The following is a 22469-nucleotide window of genomic DNA, read 5'->3' as shown; positions in this document are numbered from 1 at the left end:
GAAATATCCAAATAATAAACACACGATTACGTTAGTTAATGGTTGGTATGTGATTTTGGGCGTTTTTATAACTATTAAAAATGTACATCTGAAATGCTAACTTGTGCAGCGACGTAAAAGGCTATAAATAGCATATTTTTACAGCAGTAAAATTCCACATGTGATCGCAAAAGGAGGTTATTACAAACAATCGGTTAATTTTCATGAATAGTCTTATGTAGCTTGATGCTAACGTTAGCTCTAATGCAGCTACATAGCAGGTGCAGTTCTTCTTCATAATGCATTTTGTAATCATTTTGTCAAAGGTTGTAAGAAAATGTTTTGTTGTATTTTTATAGTAAGGCTTTTGATAATAGTGGGGTAAATGTATACTGGCATAATGATAAATGAAGAATCAGGATTTTGTGTCATACCTGGCCCATGTGTGAAAGGCTCGTTTCGTAACAACAATAGAATCATGAATGGGGCAGTTTTGCCGGTCCCAACAAGAGATGATCGCATTCCAGGAGTCATAAATCAATTTTACTAGCCTTCTCTAAAAACACACATGACACGGTCTTAGAAAAGGTTTCATAAATTTCACACTTTGTGAGATTATATTCTGAAATATCAAAATGAAGTATTAGTAGACTTGTGGCTTTAGCTTCATTATGTATCTAAAATCATATCCTACGTCACTTTTAAATAGGTTTTTAATATTTTTACTGACATGTTTCAGCTTACATATATCTCTATTATAACCGTCTGAGTAATTCTGATTCCTGAACAGTAAACTTTGAGGTGTCAGCTTTGTGAACAGATGTTGATTATGTATCTAGTAAGAAAGACTCGTTAGCAGCAACCTTTTAATTTTGGGCATGTCATTCGTGTCTCCATGCTGAAAATGGGGGGTGACAAGTAAGGGGTTAAATTGGGTCCCAAAGACCAATGAAGGTTCTACAGGTTTGGAACGACACGGGGGTAAGTGATTAGTGACACCATTTTCATTTTGGGGAGGAGGATCCCTTTAATATCATTACTTTGAGTTGAGGACAATTGACACGGTTTCTTGTTTGCTTCAAGACAGTCGAGAATTGATTTCCATTTAAAACTTGAGCTCAGCAATTTGAGTTGGATTTAAAACAAAAGCCGCAAGTAATCCACATAACTTTATATTGTGAATATCGGGAACCAAACTACGGTTTGGAAGACAAATTAAAAAAGGGGAACCTTGTGCTGCCCCAGGTTAACAACTGGAGGATGGATAAAGGAATGCACAACCTTACAAAAGGTTGTGAAACCTTGGTTTAATAGTGTGAGGAAAAAACAACTGGGAAGAGGCATGTAATCCCGGATTCTGCCCAACCAAAACAATAGACAAAGAGATACCTCAGGGTTCTGCACGGTTTATTAAAAACACTAGATTTACATGACCAGAGTAACTTCTCCACTAGAAACCACAGTCTGCTCCCCAGAGACAGCCTTGATACGAGTGTCTCTTCCTGAAAGAGAAGTGTTAGAAGTGAGAACGCACTTCTAAAATGCTCAGTTCCTTTTTGTCGAGAGAAAGCAAGAACTCACGTTTCCTGGTGCAGCTTTGCTCACAAGAGCCAGATGATGGATGGCACACCTCTGTACTGCAGTGGATGAAGATCTGACAGGGAAGAAAGAGGCTCAAGTCATAGAATCCACAAGTAGTAAATACACAAATGTTCAAGTAAAGGGGGGCATACGGTTTCCTGCAGAGCAGCCAGTGAGGCTGGATCTACAAATGTGAACATCTTCACAGCAAAGCGCTTGTAGTGGGTTGGGAACTGAAGACCAGACGATCCAGTCACTGGAACCAGTGTGGTCAGATAGCGGTCGTCCTGGTAAGGGCATCTGAAGACAAAAGAGAAGGTTAGAAAGGGTCTCCCAGCAGACTAACTGGATGAAGATTGGCTGTACACGCACCCGTCGATCAGAAGGTCCCACTGGGGGAGACTGAGTGGACTGGGGGTTGAAGTAGTCCAACAACGTCCCAGCATCAGGACAATGTTGGGGTCAGTCCTCTCCATAATGTGCACCTCAACATACACAGGCTCTCGCAGGACTTTTGTGATGGGATAATCAGCGTCACTGTAGTAGGACGTGTAGGCCTCATCCCCTGAGGAACAACACTGGGGTTTAACCAGACTCCAGTTTGAAAGGCTTTAGGCAGACACAGGACAAGACCTTACCTTCAGCACAGCCTTTGGTGACACATTGGCCATTGGCCAGTCTGAGCTCCACCCTGAGAGGTCCAGGAGCAGCTACTGGTGGAGGTGGAGGAACAGAGTTGACCTCCACAACCAGAGCTTCCACGGAAGTTCCCGAATATCTACACTGGAAGAGAAACCTGGACGACACACAGCGAGCTTGTAGCATTTATCAGGGATTAGTGGTCACACCAAGTCATGGATCACCTACTCAAAATGACTGTCCCTTGTGATGGAACCATATGGTCCAATCCCCACTTCATACGATGAGGTCATTCTGTTTTCATACACCACATATCCACCGTCCTCCTGTGAATAGAAACGGTGTCAGCATCCAGTCCAAGCGATGCAGAATAAAACCAGTAGCAGCTGCTAACCATCACGCTCGTGCCACATGCGGTCACAGGGAACTGGTATATAGCAAAGGAAGGTGTAGACCCCACAGGAGCACAAGGTGGGTCGTTTCCACCCAGTAGATGAACCGAATCCAGACTCAGTCGAGGCAAGGTAACGTCTCGAGACACCACTACCACAAACTGACCATCTCGAATACACTGGACAGTCACTAGAACAAGAGCAGGTTAAATTCAGAGAAACGGTTTAACACGAACAGAATAAGATGGAGAACGCTTACCTGCCCTCCCATAGAAACACTGCTGTCCGTTAAAGCAGCAGTTGATAGCTTCACACTCAGCACCACTGATCCCAGGTAGACCACATTGGATCTGCTCAGAATCAGCTACAGCACATTTATCAAGGGGCTCTGCCTGCACTACTGGCTTCTGAAACTGCTGTTTAACTGGCTTCTGAATCGGAAACTGCGGCTTAGGTTGTTGTGGAACTGGCTTCTGAAGCGGAAACTGCGGGTTAGGTTGTTGTGGAACTGGCTTCTGAAGCGGAAACTGCAGCTTAGGTTGTTGTGGAACTGGCTTCTGAAGCGGAAACTGCGGCTTAGGTTGTTGTGGAACTGGCTTCTGAAGCGGAAACTGCGGTGTAGGTAGTTGTGGAACAGGCTTTTGGAGCGGAAATTGCTGGTTAGTTAGCTGTTGAACTGGTTTCCGAGGCGGAAACTGCTGGTTAGTTAGCTGTTGAACTGGCTTCTGGAGCTGAAACTGCTGGTCAGTTTGCTGGATCATCAGAGCTTGAGCATCCTGAAGCGATTTACTCCACTGTGGAACAGCATGACAGAAAGCACAGACCACCAAAATCTGAGCCAAACACCAACTTCCAGCCATTGTTCAACAGCTAAACACAAAGTGAAGCTACTGCCCTTTGGTCTTTTTGTATTCTACAGATTTCAGCTAATTAACGATAGTCCCTCCCTCTTCATTAACAACTGGGTGATTCTCATTGGATCTCAAGATTCAATTCTTATTGAGAAAAAACGCTTATAAAAGCAACACAGAGGCTGCGTCCACGTCTTCACTGACAACTCTCTCAAGCCTCGTTCACGCGGACGCTAAACATTCTTTCCAAATCTTTATCTTCGTCTGATACAGGCTCAAACATATCAGGTTTTAATGCCTAATCTCGCCATCGTTCACGCTGGACAGAAGAGATCCGCGCTGTGAAACAGCCAATCAGAGCAGAGCTCAACATTATTGTTCATGACCCTTCCAAATAATTCTAGGGACAAATCCCAGGGTTGTAAATGGACATGTAAAACCGTTCCAGAGAATTTTTGCCCATACCCAAGCCACGTACCTTTTATGTAGATATCATTTAAAATATAGTATCAATGCATTCTATGGCACCTTTAACTGGGATTATGAGCTCATATTTTGGCTGGAAGCAATAATTTGAATTTGAATTTCTCAACGATGGATTTGTTTCTTATAAACACACAGCCTTTCCCTTCACAAGACCGTAATTGATGTGAATTACTTGTGGATTATTTTGATATTTATAATAGCTCTTTGGACTTTCGTTCTGATGCCACCCATTCACTGCAGAGGATCCATTAAAAGAGAGAGAGATTTTTATGAATATTCTCTATTATTTGAGTCATATCAGGCGCTTTTGTAATGACATTCTTTGTCTATCATAGACACACTGTCAAACTTTAATTGTAAAATTGTGAATGAGTGTAGATGAAAATCTCAGATCCTTTTCAAGCCTTCCATTGGCTAGTGACATTCCAGAACGTTCTCATTTGTTAATTACAGGTCCAGAGACCTTTGGAGGTCCAAAGGTAATCAATCAAGCTGAAAGGGGAGGAGCCGCTTAAATTCAAAGCTGTACTTAATGGCAAAGACGAGCACTGGTGGGTATTGTGTTAACGTTTGTCAGGATGGGTCTTTTGCAATGTGTGTTAGTGCTGGTTGTGCTTGTGGTGTTTGATCTGAAGAATGCTTTTGGAAGTTTGAGTTCCAGTCAAAGTCCGAAAAGCAAGAAGCATCAATTGTATCCAGCTTCCAGAGTGCCTGTTTCTTCTCAAGTGCTCGGGAACACTTTGCAGAAGGCCTCTCCGTTTCAGAGTCTCGACTACAGAGGATTTGCACAAGAGCCTCTTGGTCTTCAGGAGAAGCAGGTGTTGCAGGGTCCAGTGAAGCCTTTGGACTGGAGGTTCCCCGTTGTTCCAGAAGTGCCGAGTGAGATGGCGGTGGATTTCCATTTGAGGCAACCTGTGACCCCCAGTAGTGTAGCTATTCAATGCGGTGAGAACCGGATTCATGTGGAGGTACAGCAGGACTTGTTTAGCAATGGTGAACTGATCCAGCCATCTGGTCTGACTCTGGGAGGATGTCCTGTTGTCGGTTTGGTCCCAGGCTCTAAGGTGCTCTTCTTTGAGAATGAACTGCAGGACTGCAACAGTGTCTTGATGGTAAGAGCTGTTAAGTGTTACTAGATTTATTGAACCCTACTAAAAATAGGCCCTTGTTTTGGTATCGACGTTCTAGATTCAGGGAACCATCCATGGGACGGTTCTCTTATAGTGGGAAAGACTCTTAATAACTGCTTACTCGGGTAACCAAGTGTTATGGCAGGACTTGCTAAGATGCCTTTTGGAATGGGTTCTCTTTTTCGGAGAACCCTCTTGGTAACAACGTCAGTCTCCTATAGATGACCAAGGATGAGCTTGTCTACACCTTTGCCCTTACCTACACTCCTGAGGCGTTTGCTGGCACTCCGATTACCCGTGCAGGTGGTGCAGTTATTGGAGTTCAATGCCACTATCAAAGGTAAGTGACCTTTTGTGACTTGTGGCATTGCTTGCAGTGGTGGAACTGGAAGCCCATTTAATTGGTCACTTCTTGAACTGCAGGTTTCAAAATGTCAGCAGTAGTGCCTTGAAGCCAACTTGGGTCCCTTATGCCTCAACGGAGGCTGGTGAAGAAGTCTTGGTGTTCTCCCTGAAGCTCATGACTGGTTTGTGCAGTTTCTCTAGACCTTCTGCCTTCTGAACGAGGCTGTACCTAAGCAGTTCTTCCCTCTTGCAGATGACTGGTCCTATGAGAGGCCTTCAAACTCCTACTTCCTGGGTGACGTTATTAATGTTGAGGCATCTGTGAAGGTATACAACCACGTCCCTCTGCGTGTGTTTGTGGACAGCTGTGTGGCCACCCAAGTACCTGATGTGAACGCCCTTCCGAGATATTGGTTCATTGAGAATCATGGGTGTGTTCATGTCACCAGATGCTGCAGAGTTGACTTGTTCTCGCGTTTGCTCCTTGTAACCACTTTGTCCCTGACAACTACTTTTTACTCCTTAGATGTCTTGTGGATGCCAAGGTCACAGCTTCCAGCTCGCGCTTCATGCCTCGATCCCAGGAAGACAAAATCCGGTTCCAGCTGGAGGCCTTCATGTTCCAGGGGGGATCCAGTCCTTCTGTATGTATGAGTGTTTGAGAATGACCTCTCCCATTTGCTTTGGTTTGTGTCCCCTTACCCGTGGTGTCTCTTGCAGATCTACATGACGTGTGTTCTGAAGGCCACTCTTGCTTCTGCACCTAGTGACGCGCTCCACAAATCCTGTTCCTTTGCCAATGGGTATGTTCATGCCACTTACGAATACATTAAAGGTGCCAAGTCTGATTTTTCGTATTGCAGGTGGCTTGCTGCTGATGGGAACAACCAGGTTTGTGGTTGCTGTGACTCAACATGTGGTCCTGATGGTGGAACTGCTGCTTCTCCTTTTGGAGGTAGGAAGGTGCTTTTAAGCTTGGTTTTTGACCCTTCAAGCACTTAACTTTGGTGTCTGCTTTTTCTAGGCCTTCAGTGGGAAGGGAAGGCCTCGCTCGGTCCTGTAGTGGTTCAAGAGCACAAGAAGACTTTAGCTGGTCTTCAATAAATGTGGGGGAGCAAACTTATTCTTGTTTCTGTTTTTCTTGTCTAGTTTAACCAATTGATTTTGTGCGAGGAAGTGGGTAGTCCTACTGTACCTATTCTCTTGCCAGAAGGAAAGGCTCCCTTTTCTCGTAAGGGAAGTTAATAAACCTTTTAAAGGGACCTGCTGTGAGCTCCCTTTTTTAGGAGTACTGTAAAGGGAATTCTGTTAATTGGCACTTGTGCCAAAAGAGTTCTGTGTGAACGTCCCCTTCCTTGAACAAATCCATGTACAATAGAAGCGCACTCCCAGTATCAACACTGGCACAACATTTTCCACCTTCAGACGGGTTATTTATAGGCTTTACATTTTAGGAAAACGGCAGGCATCGCTTAAGTTCAGTGTAGTATTTGGTGTGCCAAACTTGCAGAACCTGTACTGACGTAAGGGGTTTTTTGTGCAGTAGCAGGTCAGTTAGAATTCTGAAAAATCATTGACGAAATGACACCCAAATAGAACTAATGTTTGGACTCTCAGTGAATGACCTTTTTTGAAAACTGTTGGTTTGTCACTTGTGCAACATCTTGGGCGGTTTCAATACTAAAGGGATACTCCACCCCAAAAAACCGGCCCCAGATTATTGTTTTACTTTCACAGTACGTTAAACATCACTCTCTCACTTGACCTGGAGAAACGGTGCATCAGTTGAAAGTTTAAAGACTCTAGCTTCGATATTTGACCAATGTTTTGATAAAACATTGTTGCAGTGACCGTCATTTATGTCAGGAGTACAAAATAAATAGGAGTCATTTTTAGAATAGAAATTCACCAAGCATTCATATTCAGTCACGTCTGCAGTGGTTTGTGTTCAAATAGGGTTTATAGTCAAAAGTTGCATATACACAGAGATATATTTACTGATGTTTACTTCATATTTCTTCAGTCAGAATCCTCATTTCTAATCATTTTCCACTGATTTACGTGATCTGATGATAATGATCCGCTCCCAGCCCTGTCTCTGTGTGAATAGTCTTCCGTGTGCGCGCTGACAGAGACCGGATTCGCCCGTGTCTTGTCCATCATAACTGTGCATCATATCCCGCCCCATCCTACCCATGATGCATTTCCTGTACACTTCTGTGTCGATATCTGACCACAACCACACAGAGAAACCTCTGTACCCATGAAATATCCAAATAATAAACACACGATTACGTTAGTTAATGGTTGGTATGTGATTTTGGGCGTTTTTATAACTATTAAAAATGTACATCTGAAATGCTAACTTGTGCAGCGACGTAAAAGGCTATAAATAGCATATTTTTACAGCAGTAAAATTCCACATGTGATCGCAAAAGGAGGTTATTACAAACAATCGGTTAATTTTCATGAATAGTCTTATGTAGCTTGATGCTAACGTTAGCTCTAATGCAGCTACATAGCAGGTGCAGTTCTTCTTCATAATGCATTTTGTAATCATTTTGTCAAAGGTTGTAAGAAAATGTTTTGTTGTATTTTTATAGTAAGGCTTTTGATAATAGTGGGGTAAATGTATACTGGCATAATGATAAATGAAGAATCAGGATTTTGTGTCATACCTGGCCCATGTGTGAAAGGCTCGTTTCGTAACAACAATAGAATCATGAATGGGGCAGTTTTGCCGGTCCCAACAAGAGATGATCGCATTCCAGGAGTCATAAATCAATTTTACTAGCCTTCTCTAAAAACACACATGACACGGTCTTAGAAAAGGTTTCATAAATTTCACACTTTGTGAGATTATATTCTGAAATATCAAAATGAAGTATTAGTAGACTTGTGGCTTTAGCTTCATTATGTATCTAAAATCATATCCTACGTCACTTTTAAATAGGTTTTTAATATTTTTACTGACATGTTTCAGCTTACATATATCTCTATTATAACCGTCTGAGTAATTCTGATTCCTGAACAGTAAACTTTGAGGTGTCAGCTTTGTGAACAGATGTTGATTATGTATCTAGTAAGAAAGACTCGTTAGCAGCAACCTTTTAATTTTGGGCATGTCATTCGTGTCTCCATGCTGAAAATGGGGGGTGACAAGTAAGGGGTTAAATTGGGTCCCAAAGACCAATGAAGGTTCTACAGGTTTGGAACGACACGGGGGTAAGTGATTAGTGACACCATTTTCATTTTGGGGAGGAGGATCCCTTTAATATCATTACTTTGAGTTGAGGACAATTGACACGGTTTCTTGTTTGCTTCAAGACAGTCGAGAATTGATTTCCATTTAAAACTTGAGCTCAGCAATTTGAGTTGGATTTAAAACAAAAGCCGCAAGTAATCCACATAACTTTATATTGTGAATATCGGGAACCAAACTACGGTTTGGAAGACAAATTAAAAAAGGGGAACCTTGTGCTGCCCCAGGTTAACAACTGGAGGATGGATAAAGGAATGCACAACCTTACAAAAGGTTGTGAAACCTTGGTTTAATAGTGTGAGGAAAAAACAACTGGGAAGAGGCATGTAATCCCGGATTCTGCCCAACCAAAACAATAGACAAAGAGATACCTCAGGGTTCTGCACGGTTTATTAAAAACACTAGATTTACATGACCAGAGTAACTTCTCCACTAGAAACCACAGTCTGCTCCCCAGAGACAGCCTTGATACGAGTGTCTCTTCCTGAAAGAGAAGTGTTAGAAGTGAGAACGCACTTCTAAAATGCTCAGTTCCTTTTTGTCGAGAGAAAGCAAGAACTCACGTTTCCTGGTGCAGCTTTGCTCACAAGAGCCAGATGATGGATGGCACACCTCTGTACTGCAGTGGATGAAGATCTGACAGGGAAGAAAGAGGCTCAAGTCATAGAATCCACAAGTAGTAAATACACAAATGTTCAAGTAAAGGGGGGCATACGGTTTCCTGCAGAGCAGCCAGTGAGGCTGGATCTACAAATGTGAACATCTTCACAGCAAAGCGCTTGTAGTGGGTTGGGAACTGAAGACCAGACGATCCAGTCACTGGAACCAGTGTGGTCAGATAGCGGTCGTCCTGGTAAGGGCATCTGAAGACAAAAGAGAAGGTTAGAAAGGGTCTCCCAGCAGACTAACTGGATGAAGATTGGCTGTACACGCACCCGTCGATCAGAAGGTCCCACTGGGGGAGACTGAGTGGACTGGGGGTTGAAGTAGTCCAACAACGTCCCAGCATCAGGACAATGTTGGGGTCAGTCCTCTCCATAATGTGCACCTCAACATACACAGGCTCTCGCAGGACTTTTGTGATGGGATAATCAGCGTCACTGTAGTAGGACGTGTAGGCCTCATCCCCTGAGGAACAACACTGGGGTTTAACCAGACTCCAGTTTGAAAGGCTTTAGGCAGACACAGGACAAGACCTTACCTTCAGCACAGCCTTTGGTGACACATTGGCCATTGGCCAGTCTGAGCTCCACCCTGAGAGGTCCAGGAGCAGCTACTGGTGGAGGTGGAGGAACAGAGTTGACCTCCACAACCAGAGCTTCCACGGAAGTTCCCGAATATCTACACTGGAAGAGAAACCTGGACGACACACAGCGAGCTTGTAGCATTTATCAGGGATTAGTGGTCACACCAAGTCATGGATCACCTACTCAAAATGACTGTCCCTTGTGATGGAACCATATGGTCCAATCCCCACTTCATACGATGAGGTCATTCTGTTTTCATACACCACATATCCACCGTCCTCCTGTGAATAGAAACGGTGTCAGCATCCAGTCCAAGCGATGCAGAATAAAACCAGTAGCAGCTGCTAACCATCACGCTCGTGCCACATGCGGTCACAGGGAACTGGTATATAGCAAAGGAAGGTGTAGACCCCACAGGAGCACAAGGTGGGTCGTTTCCACCCAGTAGATGAACCGAATCCAGACTCAGTCGAGGCAAGGTAACGTCTCGAGACACCACTACCACAAACTGACCATCTCGAATACACTGGACAGTCACTAGAACAAGAGCAGGTTAAATTCAGAGAAACGGTTTAACACGAACAGAATAAGATGGAGAACGCTTACCTGCCCTCCCATAGAAACACTGCTGTCCGTTAAAGCAGCAGTTGATAGCTTCACACTCAGCACCACTGATCCCAGGTAGACCACATTGGATCTGCTCAGAATCAGCTACAGCACATTTATCAAGGGGCTCTGCCTGCACTACTGGCTTCTGAAACTGCTGTTTAACTGGCTTCTGAATCGGAAACTGCGGCTTAGGTTGTTGTGGAACTGGCTTCTGAAGCGGAAACTGCGGGTTAGGTTGTTGTGGAACTGGCTTCTGAAGCGGAAACTGCAGCTTAGGTTGTTGTGGAACTGGCTTCTGAAGCGGAAACTGCGGCTTAGGTTGTTGTGGAACTGGCTTCTGAAGCGGAAACTGCGGTGTAGGTAGTTGTGGAACAGGCTTTTGGAGCGGAAATTGCTGGTTAGTTAGCTGTTGAACTGGTTTCCGAGGCGGAAACTGCTGGTTAGTTAGCTGTTGAACTGGCTTCTGGAGCTGAAACTGCTGGTCAGTTTGCTGGATCATCAGAGCTTGAGCATCCTGAAGCGATTTACTCCACTGTGGAACAGCATGACAGAAAGCACAGACCACCAAAATCTGAGCCAAACACCAACTTCCAGCCATTGTTCAACAGCTAAACACAAAGTGAAGCTACTGCCCTTTGGTCTTTTTGTATTCTACAGATTTCAGCTAATTAACGATAGTCCCTCCCTCTTCATTAACAACTGGGTGATTCTCATTGGATCTCAAGATTCAATTCTTATTGAGAAAAAACGCTTATAAAAGCAACACAGAGGCTGCGTCCACGTCTTCACTGACAACTCTCTCAAGCCTCGTTCACGCGGACGCTAAACATTCTTTCCAAATCTTTATCTTCGTCTGATACAGGCTCAAACATATCAGGTTTTAATGCCTAATCTCGCCATCGTTCACGCTGGACAGAAGAGATCCGCGCTGTGAAACAGCCAATCAGAGCAGAGCTCAACATTATTGTTCATGACCCTTCCAAATAATTCTAGGGACAAATCCCAGGGTTGTAAATGGACATGTAAAACCGTTCCAGAGAATTTTTGCCCATACCCAAGCCACGTACCTTTTATGTAGATATCATTTAAAATATAGTATCAATGCATTCTATGGCACCTTTAACTGGGATTATGAGCTCATATTTTGGCTGGAAGCAATAATTTGAATTTGAATTTCTCAACGATGGATTTGTTTCTTATAAACACACAGCCTTTCCCTTCACAAGACCGTAATTGATGTGAATTACTTGTGGATTATTTTGATATTTATAATAGCTCTTTGGACTTTCGTTCTGATGCCACCCATTCACTGCAGAGGATCCATTAAAAGAGAGAGAGATTTTTATGAATATTCTCTATTATTTGAGTCATATCAGGCGCTTTTGTAATGACATTCTTTGTCTATCATAGACACACTGTCAAACTTTAATTGTAAAATTGTGAATGAGTGTAGATGAAAATCTCAGATCCTTTTCAAGCCTTCCATTGGCTAGTGACATTCCAGAACGTTCTCATTTGTTAATTACAGGTCCAGAGACCTTTGGAGGTCCAAAGGTAATCAATCAAGCTGAAAGGGGAGGAGCCGCTTAAATTCAAAGCTGTACTTAATGGCAAAGACGAGCACTGGTGGGTATTGTGTTAACGTTTGTCAGGATGGGTCTTTTGCAATGTGTGTTAGTGCTGGTTGTGCTTGTGGTGTTTGATCTGAAGAATGCTTTTGGAAGTTTGAGTTCCAGTCAAAGTCCGAAAAGCAAGAAGCATCAATTGTATCCAGCTTCCAGAGTGCCTGTTTCTTCTCAAGTGCTCGGGAACACTTTGCAGAAGGCCTCTCCGTTTCAGAGTCTCGACTACAGAGGATTTGCACAAGAGCCTCTTGGTCTTCAGGAGAAGCAGGTGTTGCAGGGTCCAGTGAAGCCTTTGGACTGGAGGTTCCCCGTTGTTCCAGAAGTGCCGAGTGAGATGGCGGTGGATTTCCATTTGAGGCAACCTGTGACCCCCAGTAGTGTAGCTATTCAATGCGGTGAGAACCGGATTCATGTGGAGGTACAGCAGGACTTGTTTAGCAATGGTGAACTGATCCAGCCATCTGGTCTGACTCTGGGAGGATGTCCTGTTGTCGGTTTGGTCCCAGGCTCTAAGGTGCTCTTCTTTGAGAATGAACTGCAGGACTGCAACAGTGTCTTGATGGTAAGAGCTGTTAAGTGTTACTAGATTTATTGAACCCTACTAAAAATAGGCCCTTGTTTTGGTATCGACGTTCTAGATTCAGGGAACCATCCATGGGACGGTTCTCTTATAGTGGGAAAGACTCTTAATAACTGCTTACTCGGGTAACCAAGTGTTATGGCAGGACTTGCTAAGATGCCTTTTGGAATGGGTTCTCTTTTTCGGAGAACCCTCTTGGTAACAACGTCAGTCTCCTATAGATGACCAAGGATGAGCTTGTCTACACCTTTGCCCTTACCTACACTCCTGAGGCGTTTGCTGGCACTCCGATTACCCGTGCAGGTGGTGCAGTTATTGGAGTTCAATGCCACTATCAAAGGTAAGTGACCTTTTGTGACTTGTGGCATTGCTTGCAGTGGTGGAACTGGAAGCCCATTTAATTGGTCACTTCTTGAACTGCAGGTTTCAAAATGTCAGCAGTAGTGCCTTGAAGCCAACTTGGGTCCCTTATGCCTCAACGGAGGCTGGTGAAGAAGTCTTGGTGTTCTCCCTGAAGCTCATGACTGGTTTGTGCAGTTTCTCTAGACCTTCTGCCTTCTGAACGAGGCTGTACCTAAGCAGTTCTTCCCTCTTGCAGATGACTGGTCCTATGAGAGGCCTTCAAACTCCTACTTCCTGGGTGACGTTATTAATGTTGAGGCATCTGTGAAGGTATACAACCACGTCCCTCTGCGTGTGTTTGTGGACAGCTGTGTGGCCACCCAAGTACCTGATGTGAACGCCCTTCCGAGATATTGGTTCATTGAGAATCATGGGTGTGTTCATGTCACCAGATGCTGCAGAGTTGACTTGTTCTCGCGTTTGCTCCTTGTAACCACTTTGTCCCTGACAACTACTTTTTACTCCTTAGATGTCTTGTGGATGCCAAGGTCACAGCTTCCAGCTCGCGCTTCATGCCTCGATCCCAGGAAGACAAAATCCGGTTCCAGCTGGAGGCCTTCATGTTCCAGGGGGGATCCAGTCCTTCTGTATGTATGAGTGTTTGAGAATGACCTCTCCCATTTGCTTTGGTTTGTGTCCCCTTACCCGTGGTGTCTCTTGCAGATCTACATGACGTGTGTTCTGAAGGCCACTCTTGCTTCTGCACCTAGTGACGCGCTCCACAAATCCTGTTCCTTTGCCAATGGGTATGTTCATGCCACTTACGAATACATTAAAGGTGCCAAGTCTGATTTTTCGTATTGCAGGTGGCTTGCTGCTGATGGGAACAACCAGGTTTGTGGTTGCTGTGACTCAACATGTGGTCCTGATGGTGGAACTGCTGCTTCTCCTTTTGGAGGTAGGAAGGTGCTTTTAAGCTTGGTTTTTGACCCTTCAAGCACTTAACTTTGGTGTCTGCTTTTTCTAGGCCTTCAGTGGGAAGGGAAGGCCTCGCTCGGTCCTGTAGTGGTTCAAGAGCACAAGAAGACTTTAGCTGGTCTTCAATAAATGTGGGGGAGCAAACTTATTCTTGTTTCTGTTTTTCTTGTCTAGTTTAACCAATTGATTTTGTGCGAGGAAGTGGGTAGTCCTACTGTACCTATTCTCTTGCCAGAAGGAAAGGCTCCCTTTTCTCGTAAGGGAAGTTAATAAACCTTTTAAAGGGACCTGCTGTGAGCTCCCTTTTTTAGGAGTACTGTAAAGGGAATTCTGTTAATTGGCACTTGTGCCAAAAGAGTTCTGTGTGAACGTCCCCTTCCTTGAACAAATCCATGTACAATAGAAGCGCACTCCCAGTATCAACACTGGCACAACATTTTCCACCTTCAGACGGGTTATTTATAGGCTTTACATTTTAGGAAAACGGCAGGCATCGCTTAAGTTCAGTGTAGTATTTGGTGTGCCAAACTTGCAGAACCTGTACTGACGTAAGGGGTTTTTTGTGCAGTAGCAGGTCAGTTAGAATTCTGAAAAATCATTGACGAAATGACACCCAAATAGAACTAATGTTTGGACTCTCAGTGAATGACCTTTTTTGAAAACTGTTGGTTTGTCACTTGTGCAACATCTTGGGCGGTTTCAATACTAAAGGGATACTCCACCCCAAAAAACCGGCCCCAGATTATTGTTTTACTTTCACAGTACGTTAAACATCACTCTCTCACTTGACCTGGAGAAACGGTGCATCAGTTGAAAGTTTAAAGACTCTAGCTTCGATATTTGACCAATGTTTTGATAAAACATTGTTGCAGTGACCGTCATTTATGTCAGGAGTACAAAATAAATAGGAGTCATTTTTAGAATAGAAATTCACCAAGCATTCATATTCAGTCACGTCTGCAGTGGTTTGTGTTCAAATAGGGTTTATAGTCAAAAGTTGCATATACACAGAGATATATTTACTGATGTTTACTTCATATTTCTTCAGTCAGAATCCTCATTTCTAATCATTTTCCACTGATTTACGTGATCTGATGATAATGATCCGCTCCCAGCCCTGTCTCTGTGTGAATAGTCTTCCGTGTGCGCGCTGACAGAGACCGGATTCGCCCGTGTCTTGTCCATCATAACTGTGCATCATATCCCGCCCCATCCTACCCATGATGCATTTCCTGTACACTTCTGTGTCGATATCTGACCACAACCACACAGAGAAGCCTCTGTACCCATGAAATATCCAAATAATAAACACACGATTACGTTAGTTAATGGTTGGTATGTGATTTTGGGCGTTTTTATAACTATTAAAAATGTACATCTGAAATGCTAACTTGTGCAGCGACGTAAAAGGCTATAAATAGCATATTTTTACAGCAGTAAAATTCCACATGTGATCGCAAAAGGAGGTTATTACAAACAATCGGTTAATTTTCATGAATAGTCTTATGTAGCTTGATGCTAACGTTAGCTCTAATGCAGCTACATAGCAGGTGCAGTTCTTCTTCATAATGCATTTTGTAATCATTTTGTCAAAGGTTGTAAGAAAATGTTTTGTTGTATTTTTATAGTAAGGCTTTTGATAATAGTGGGGTAAATGTATACTGGCATAATGATAAATGAAGAATCAGGATTTTGTGTCATACCTGGCCCATGTGTGAAAGGCTCGTTTCGTAACAACAATAGAATCATGAATGGGGCAGTTTTGCCGGTCCCAACAAGAGATGATCGCATTCCAGGAGTCATAAATCAATTTTACTAGCCTTCTCTAAAAACACACATGACACGGTCTTAGAAAAGGTTTCATAAATTTCACACTTTGTGAGATTATATTCTGAAATATCAAAATGAAGTATTAGTAGACTTGTGGCTTTAGCTTCATTATGTATCTAAAATCATATCCTACGTCACTTTTAAATAGGTTTTTAATATTTTTACTGACATGTTTCAGCTTACATATATCTCTATTATAACCGTCTGAGTAATTCTGATTCCTGAACAGTAAACTTTGAGGTGTCAGCTTTGTGAACAGATGTTGATTATGTATCTAGTAAGAAAGACTCGTTAGCAGCAACCTTTTAATTTTGGGCATGTCATTCGTGTCTCCATGCTGAAAATGGGGGGTGACAAGTAAGGGGTTAAATTGGGTCCCAAAGACCAATGAAGGTTCTACAGGTTTGGAACGACACGGGGGTAAGTGATTAGTGACACCATTTTCATTTTGGGGAGGAGGATCCCTTTAATATCATTACTTTGAGTTGAGGACAATTGACACGGTTTCTTGTTTGCTTCAAGACAGTCGAGAATTGATTTCCATTTAAAACTTGAGCTCAGCAATTTGAGTTGGATTTAAAACAAAAGCCGCAAGTAATCCACATAACTTTATATTGTGAATATCGGGAACCAAACTACGGTTTGGAAGACAAATTAAAAAAGGGGAACCTTGTGCTGCCCCAGGTTAACAACTGGAGGATGGATAAAGGAATGCACAACCTTACAAAAGGTTGTGAAACCTTGGTTTAATAGTGTGAGGAAAAAACAACTGGGAAGAGGCATGTAATCCCGGATTCTGCCCAACCAAAACAATAGACAAAGAGATACCTCAGGGTTCTGCACGGTTTATTAAAAACACTAGATTTACATGACCAGAGTAACTTCTCCACTAGAAACCACAGTCTGCTCCCCAGAGACAGCCTTGATACGAGTGTCTCTTCCTGAAAGAGAAGTGTTAGAAGTGAGAACGCACTTCTAAAATGCTCAGTTCCTTTTTGTCGAGAGAAAGCAAGAACTCACGTTTCCTGGTGCAGCTTTGCTCACAAGAGCCAGATGATGGATGGCACACCTCTGTACTGCAGTGGATGAAGATCTGACAGGGAAGAAAGAGGCTCAAGTCATAGAATCCACAAGTAGTAAATACACAAATGTTCAAGTAAAGGGGGGCATACGGTTTCCTGCAGAGCAGCCAGTGAGGCTGGATCTACAAATGTGAACATCTTCACAGCAAAGCGCTTGTAGTGGGTTGGGAACTGAAGACCAGACGATCCAGTCACTGGAACCAGTGTGGTCAGATAGCGGTCGTCCTGGTAAGGGCATCTGAAGACAAAAGAGAAGGTTAGAAAGGGTCTCCCAGCAGACTAACTGGATGAAGATTGGCTGTACACGCACCCGTCGATCAGAAGGTCCCACTGGGGGAGACTGAGTGGACTGGGGGTTGAAGTAGTCCAACAACGTCCCAGCATCAGGACAATGTTGGGGTCAGTCCTCTCCATAATGTGCACCTCAACATACACAGGCTCTCGCAGGACTTTTGTGATGGGATAATCAGCGTCACTGTAGTAGGACGTGTAGGCCTCATCCCCTGAGGAACAACACTGGGGTTTAACCAGACTCCAGTTTGAAAGGCTTTAGGCAGACACAGGACAAGACCTTACCTTCAGCACAGCCTTTGGTGACACATTGGCCATTGGCCAGTCTGAGCTCCACCCTGAGAGGTCCAGGAGCAGCTACTGGTGGAGGTGGAGGAACAGAGTTGACCTCCACAACCAGAGCTTCCACGGAAGTTCCCGAATATCTACACTGGAAGAGAAACCTGGACGACACACAGCGAGCTTGTAGCATTTATCAGGGATTAGTGGTCACACCAAGTCATGGATCACCTACTCAAAATGACTGTCCCTTGTGATGGAACCATATGGTCCAATCCCCACTTCATACGATGAGGTCATTCTGTTTTCATACACCACATATCCACCGTCCTCCTGTGAATAGAAACGGTGTCAGCATCCAGTCCAAGCGATGCAGAATAAAACCAGTAGCAGCTGCTAACCATCACGCTCGTGCCACATGCGGTCACAGGGAACTGGTATATAGCAAAGGAAGGTGTAGACCCCACAGGAGCACAAGGTGGGTCGTTTCCACCCAGTAGATGAACCGAATCCAGACTCAGTCGAGGCAAGGTAACGTCTCGAGACACCACTACCACAAACTGACCATCTCGAATACACTGGACAGTCACTAGAACAAGAGCAGGTTAAATTCAGAGAAACGGTTTAACACGAACAGAATAAGATGGAGAACGCTTACCTGCCCTCCCATAGAAACACTGCTGTCCGTTAAAGCAGCAGTTGATAGCTTCACACTCAGCACCACTGATCCCAGGTAGACCACATTGGATCTGCTCAGAATCAGCTACAGCACATTTATCAAGGGGCTCTGCCTGCACTACTGGCTTCTGAAACTGCTGTTTAACTGGCTTCTGAATCGGAAACTGCGGCTTAGGTTGTTGTGGAACTGGCTTCTGAAGCGGAAACTGCGGGTTAGGTTGTTGTGGAACTGGCTTCTGAAGCGGAAACTGCAGCTTAGGTTGTTGTGGAACTGGCTTCTGAAGCGGAAACTGCGGCTTAGGTTGTTGTGGAACTGGCTTCTGAAGCGGAAACTGCGGTGTAGGTAGTTGTGGAACAGGCTTTTGGAGCGGAAATTGCTGGTTAGTTAGCTGTTGAACTGGTTTCCGAGGCGGAAACTGCTGGTTAGTTAGCTGTTGAACTGGCTTCTGGAGCTGAAACTGCTGGTCAGTTTGCTGGATCATCAGAGCTTGAGCATCCTGAAGCGATTTACTCCACTGTGGAACAGCATGACAGAAAGCACAGACCACCAAAATCTGAGCCAAACACCAACTTCCAGCCATTGTTCAACAGCTAAACACAAAGTGAAGCTACTGCCCTTTGGTCTTTTTGTATTCTACAGATTTCAGCTAATTAACGATAGTCCCTCCCTCTTCATTAACAACTGGGTGATTCTCATTGGATCTCAAGATTCAATTCTTATTGAGAAAAAACGCTTATAAAAGCAACACAGAGGCTGCGTCCACATCTTCACTGACAACTCTCTCAAGCCTCGTTCACGCGGACGCTAAACATTCTTTCCAAATCTTTATCTTCGTCTGATACAGGCTCAAACATATCAGGTTTTAATGCCTAATCTCGCCATCGTTCACGCTGGACAGAAGAGATCCGCGCTGTGAAACAGCCAATCAGAGCAGAGCTCAACATTATTGTTCATGACCCTTCCAAATAATTCTAGGGACAAATCCCAGGGTTGTAAATGGACATGTAAAACCGTTCCAGAGAATTTTTGCCCATACCCAAGCCACGTACCTTTTATGTAGATATCATTTAAAATATAGTATCAATGCATTCTATGGCACCTTTAACTGGGATTATGAGCTCATATTTTGGCTGGAAGCAATAATTTGAATTTGAATTTCTCAACGATGGATTTGTTTCTTATAAACACACAGCCTTTCCCTTCACAAGACCGTAATTGATGTGAATTACTTGTGGATTATTTTGATATTTATAATAGCTCTTTGGACTTTCGTTCTGATGCCACCCATTCACTGCAGAGGATTCATTAAAAGAGAGAGAGATTTTTATGAATATTCTCTATTATTTGAGTCATATCAGGCGCTTTTGTAATGACATTCTTTGTCTATCATAGACACACTGTCAAACTTTAATTGTAAAATTGTGAATAAGTGTAGATGAAAATCTCAGATCCTTTTCAAGCCTTCCATTGGCTAGTGACATTCCAGAACGTTCTCATTTGTTAATTACAGGTCCAGAGACCTTTGGAGGTCCAAAGGTAATCAATCAAGCTGAAAGGGGAGGAGCCGCTTAAATTCAAAGCTGTACTTAATGGCAAAGACGAGCACTGGTGGGTATTGTGTTAACGTTTGTCAGGATGGGTCTTTTGCAATGTGTGTTAGTGCTGGTTGTGCTTGTGGTGTTTGATCTGAAGAATGCTTTTGGAAGTTTGAGTTCCAGTCAAAGTCCGAAAAGCAAGAAGCATCAATTGTATCCAGCTTCCAGAGTGCCTGTTTCTTCTCAAGTGCTCGGGAACACTTTGCAGAAGGCCTCTCCGTTTCAGAGTCTCGACTACAGAGGATTTGCACAAGAGCCTCTTGGTCTTCAGGAGAAGCAGGTGTTGCAGGGTCCAGTGAAGCCTTTGGACTGGAGGTTCCCCGTTGTTCCAGAAGTGCCGAGTGAGATGGCGGTGGATTTCCATTTGAGGCAACCTGTGACCCCCAGTAGTGTAGCTATTCAATGCGGTGAGAACCGGATTCATGTGGAGGTACAGCAGGACTTGTTTAGCAATGGTGAACTGATCCAGCCATCTGGTCTGACTCTGGGAGGATGTCCTGTTGTCGGTTTGGTCCCAGGCTCTATGGTGCTCTTCTTTGAGAATGAACTGCAGGACTGCAACAGTGTCTTGATGGTAAGAGCTGTTAAGTGTTACTAGATTTATTGAACCCTACTAAAAATAGGCCCTTGTTTTGGTATCGACGTTCTAGATTCAGGGAACCATCCATGGGACGGTTCTCTTATAGTGGGAAAGACTCTTAATAACTGCTTACTCGGGTAACCAAGTGTTATGGCAGGACTTGCTAAGATGCCTTTTGGAATGGGTTCTCTTTTTCGGAGAACCCTCTTGGTAACAACGTCAGTCTCCTATAGATGACCAAGGATGAGCTTGTCTACACCTTTGCCCTTACCTACACTCCTGAGGCGTTTGCTGGCACTCCGATTACCCGTGCAGGTGGTGCAGTTATTGGAGTTCAATGCCACTATCAAAGGTAAGCGACCTTTTGTGACTTGTGGCATTGCTTGCAGTGGTGGAACTGGAAGCCCATTTAATTGGTCACTTCTTGAACTGCAGGTTTCAAAATGTCAGCAGTAGTGCCTTGAAGCCAACTTGGGTCCCTTATGCCTCAACGGAGGCTGGTGAAGAAGTCTTGGTGTTCTCCCTGAAGCTCATGACTGGTTTGTGCAGTTTCTCTAGACCTTCTGCCTTCTGAACGAGGCTGTACCTAAGCAGTTCTTCCCTCTTGCAGATGACTGGTCCTATGAGAGGCCTTCAAACTCCTACTTCCTGGGTGACGTTATTAATGTTGAGGCATCTGTGAAGGTATACAACCACGTCCCTCTGCGTGTGTTTGTGGACAGCTGTGTGGCCACCCAAGTACCTGATGTGAACGCCCTTCCGAGATATTGGTTCATTGAGAATCATGGGTGTGTTCATGTCACCAGATGCTGCAGAGTTGACTTGTTCTCGCGTTTGCTCCTTGTAACCACTTTGTCCCTGACAACTACTTTTTACTCCTTAGATGTCTTGTGGATGCCAAGGTCACAGCTTCCAGCTCGCGCTTCATGCCTCGATCCCAGGAAGACAAAATCCGGTTCCAGCTGGAGGCCTTCATGTTCCAGGGGGGATCCAGTCCTTCTGTATGTATGAGTGTTTGAGAATGACCTCTCCCATTTGCTTTGGTTTGTGTCCCCTTACCCGTGGTGTCTCTTGCAGATCTACATGACGTGTGTTCTGAAGGCCACTCTTGCTTCTGCACCTAGTGACGCGCTCCACAAATCCTGTTCCTTTGCCAATGGGTATGTTCATGCCACTTACGAATACATTAAAGGTGCCAAGTCTGATTTTTCGTATTGCAGGTGGCTTGCTGCTGATGGGAACAACCAGGTTTGTGGTTGCTGTGACTCAACATGTGGTCCTGATGGTGGAACTGCTGCTTCTCCTTTTGGAGGTAGGAAGGTGCTTTTAAGCTTGGTTTTTGACCCTTCAAGCACTTAACTTTGGTGTCTGCTTTTTCTAGGCCTTCAGTGGGAAGGGAAGGCCTCGCTCGGTCCTGTAGTGGTTCAAGAGCACAAGAAGACTTTAGCTGGTCTTCAATAAATGTGGGGGAGCAAACTTATTCTTGTTTCTGTTTTTCTTGTCTAGTTTAACCAATTGATTTTGTGCGAGGAAGTGGGTAGTCCTACTGTACCTATTCTCTTGCCAGAAGGAAAGGCTTCCTTTTCTCGTAAGGGAAGTTAATAAACCTTTTAAAGGGACCTGCTGTGAGCTCCCTTTTTTAGGAGTACTGTAAAGGTGGAATACATTGCCCATGATGCTGTAAAGGGAATTCCGTTAATTGGCACTTGTGCCAAAAGAGTTCTCCGTGAACGTCCACTTCCTTGAAGCACTGCAGATTTTGCGTGCCTCTTATGCAGTGAACTTGATTTCTTCATGTTGGTAACTTCAAATGAGCAGTTTAATTTTCTCCTTGCATCCCCAAATAGGTTTGATAAGTTAAATTAGTTTCCTAATGCTCCTTGTTGACATCTCTCATGCTTTTAAATCCATGTGCAATTAAAGCGCACTCCTAGTATCAACATTGGCACAACATTTTCCACCTTCAGATGGGTTATTGATAGGGTTTAAATTTTTGTTAGGAAAATGGCAGGCATCTCTAAAGTTCAGTTTAGTATTTGGTGTGCTGAACCTGTACTGACGTAAGGGTTTTTTTGTGCAGTAGCAGG

At 44.0% G+C, this 22469-nt stretch overlaps 1 protein-coding gene and 3 pseudogenes across 1 annotated transcript; 1 reads left to right on the top strand and 3 right to left on the bottom strand.

Annotated features, from left to right (window-relative positions):
• Positions 1 to 1371: 1371 nt before the first annotated feature.
• Positions 1372 to 3463, bottom strand: LOC132131572 (zona pellucida sperm-binding protein 4-like; annotated as a pseudogene).
• A 5576-nt stretch (positions 3464 to 9039) lies between these two features.
• On the bottom strand, positions 9040 to 11131 carry LOC132131571 (zona pellucida sperm-binding protein 4-like; annotated as a pseudogene).
• Positions 11132 to 16707: 5576 nt separating this feature from the next.
• LOC132131564 (zona pellucida sperm-binding protein 4-like) lies at positions 16708 to 18799 on the bottom strand (annotated as a pseudogene).
• Positions 18800 to 19827: 1028 nt separating this feature from the next.
• LOC132131850 (zona pellucida sperm-binding protein 3-like) lies at positions 19828 to 20738 on the top strand. Its single transcript, XM_059543985.1, has 2 exons — positions 19828 to 20376; positions 20616 to 20738. The coding sequence occupies exons 1-2, from the start codon at positions 19843 to 19845 to the stop codon at positions 20736 to 20738; spliced, it is 657 nt and encodes a 218-aa protein (XP_059399968.1). The 5' UTR covers positions 19828 to 19842.
• Positions 20739 to 22469: the final 1731 nt, after the last annotated feature.

Source organism: Carassius carassius, chromosome 48 (assembly GCF_963082965.1).
Source record: "Carassius carassius chromosome 48, fCarCar2.1, whole genome shotgun sequence".
In the NCBI taxonomy this organism is placed as follows: domain Eukaryota; kingdom Metazoa; phylum Chordata; class Actinopteri; order Cypriniformes; family Cyprinidae; genus Carassius; species Carassius carassius.
Note: the sequence above shows the minus strand (reverse complement) of the source record. Positions and strands in the feature narration are given on the sequence as shown.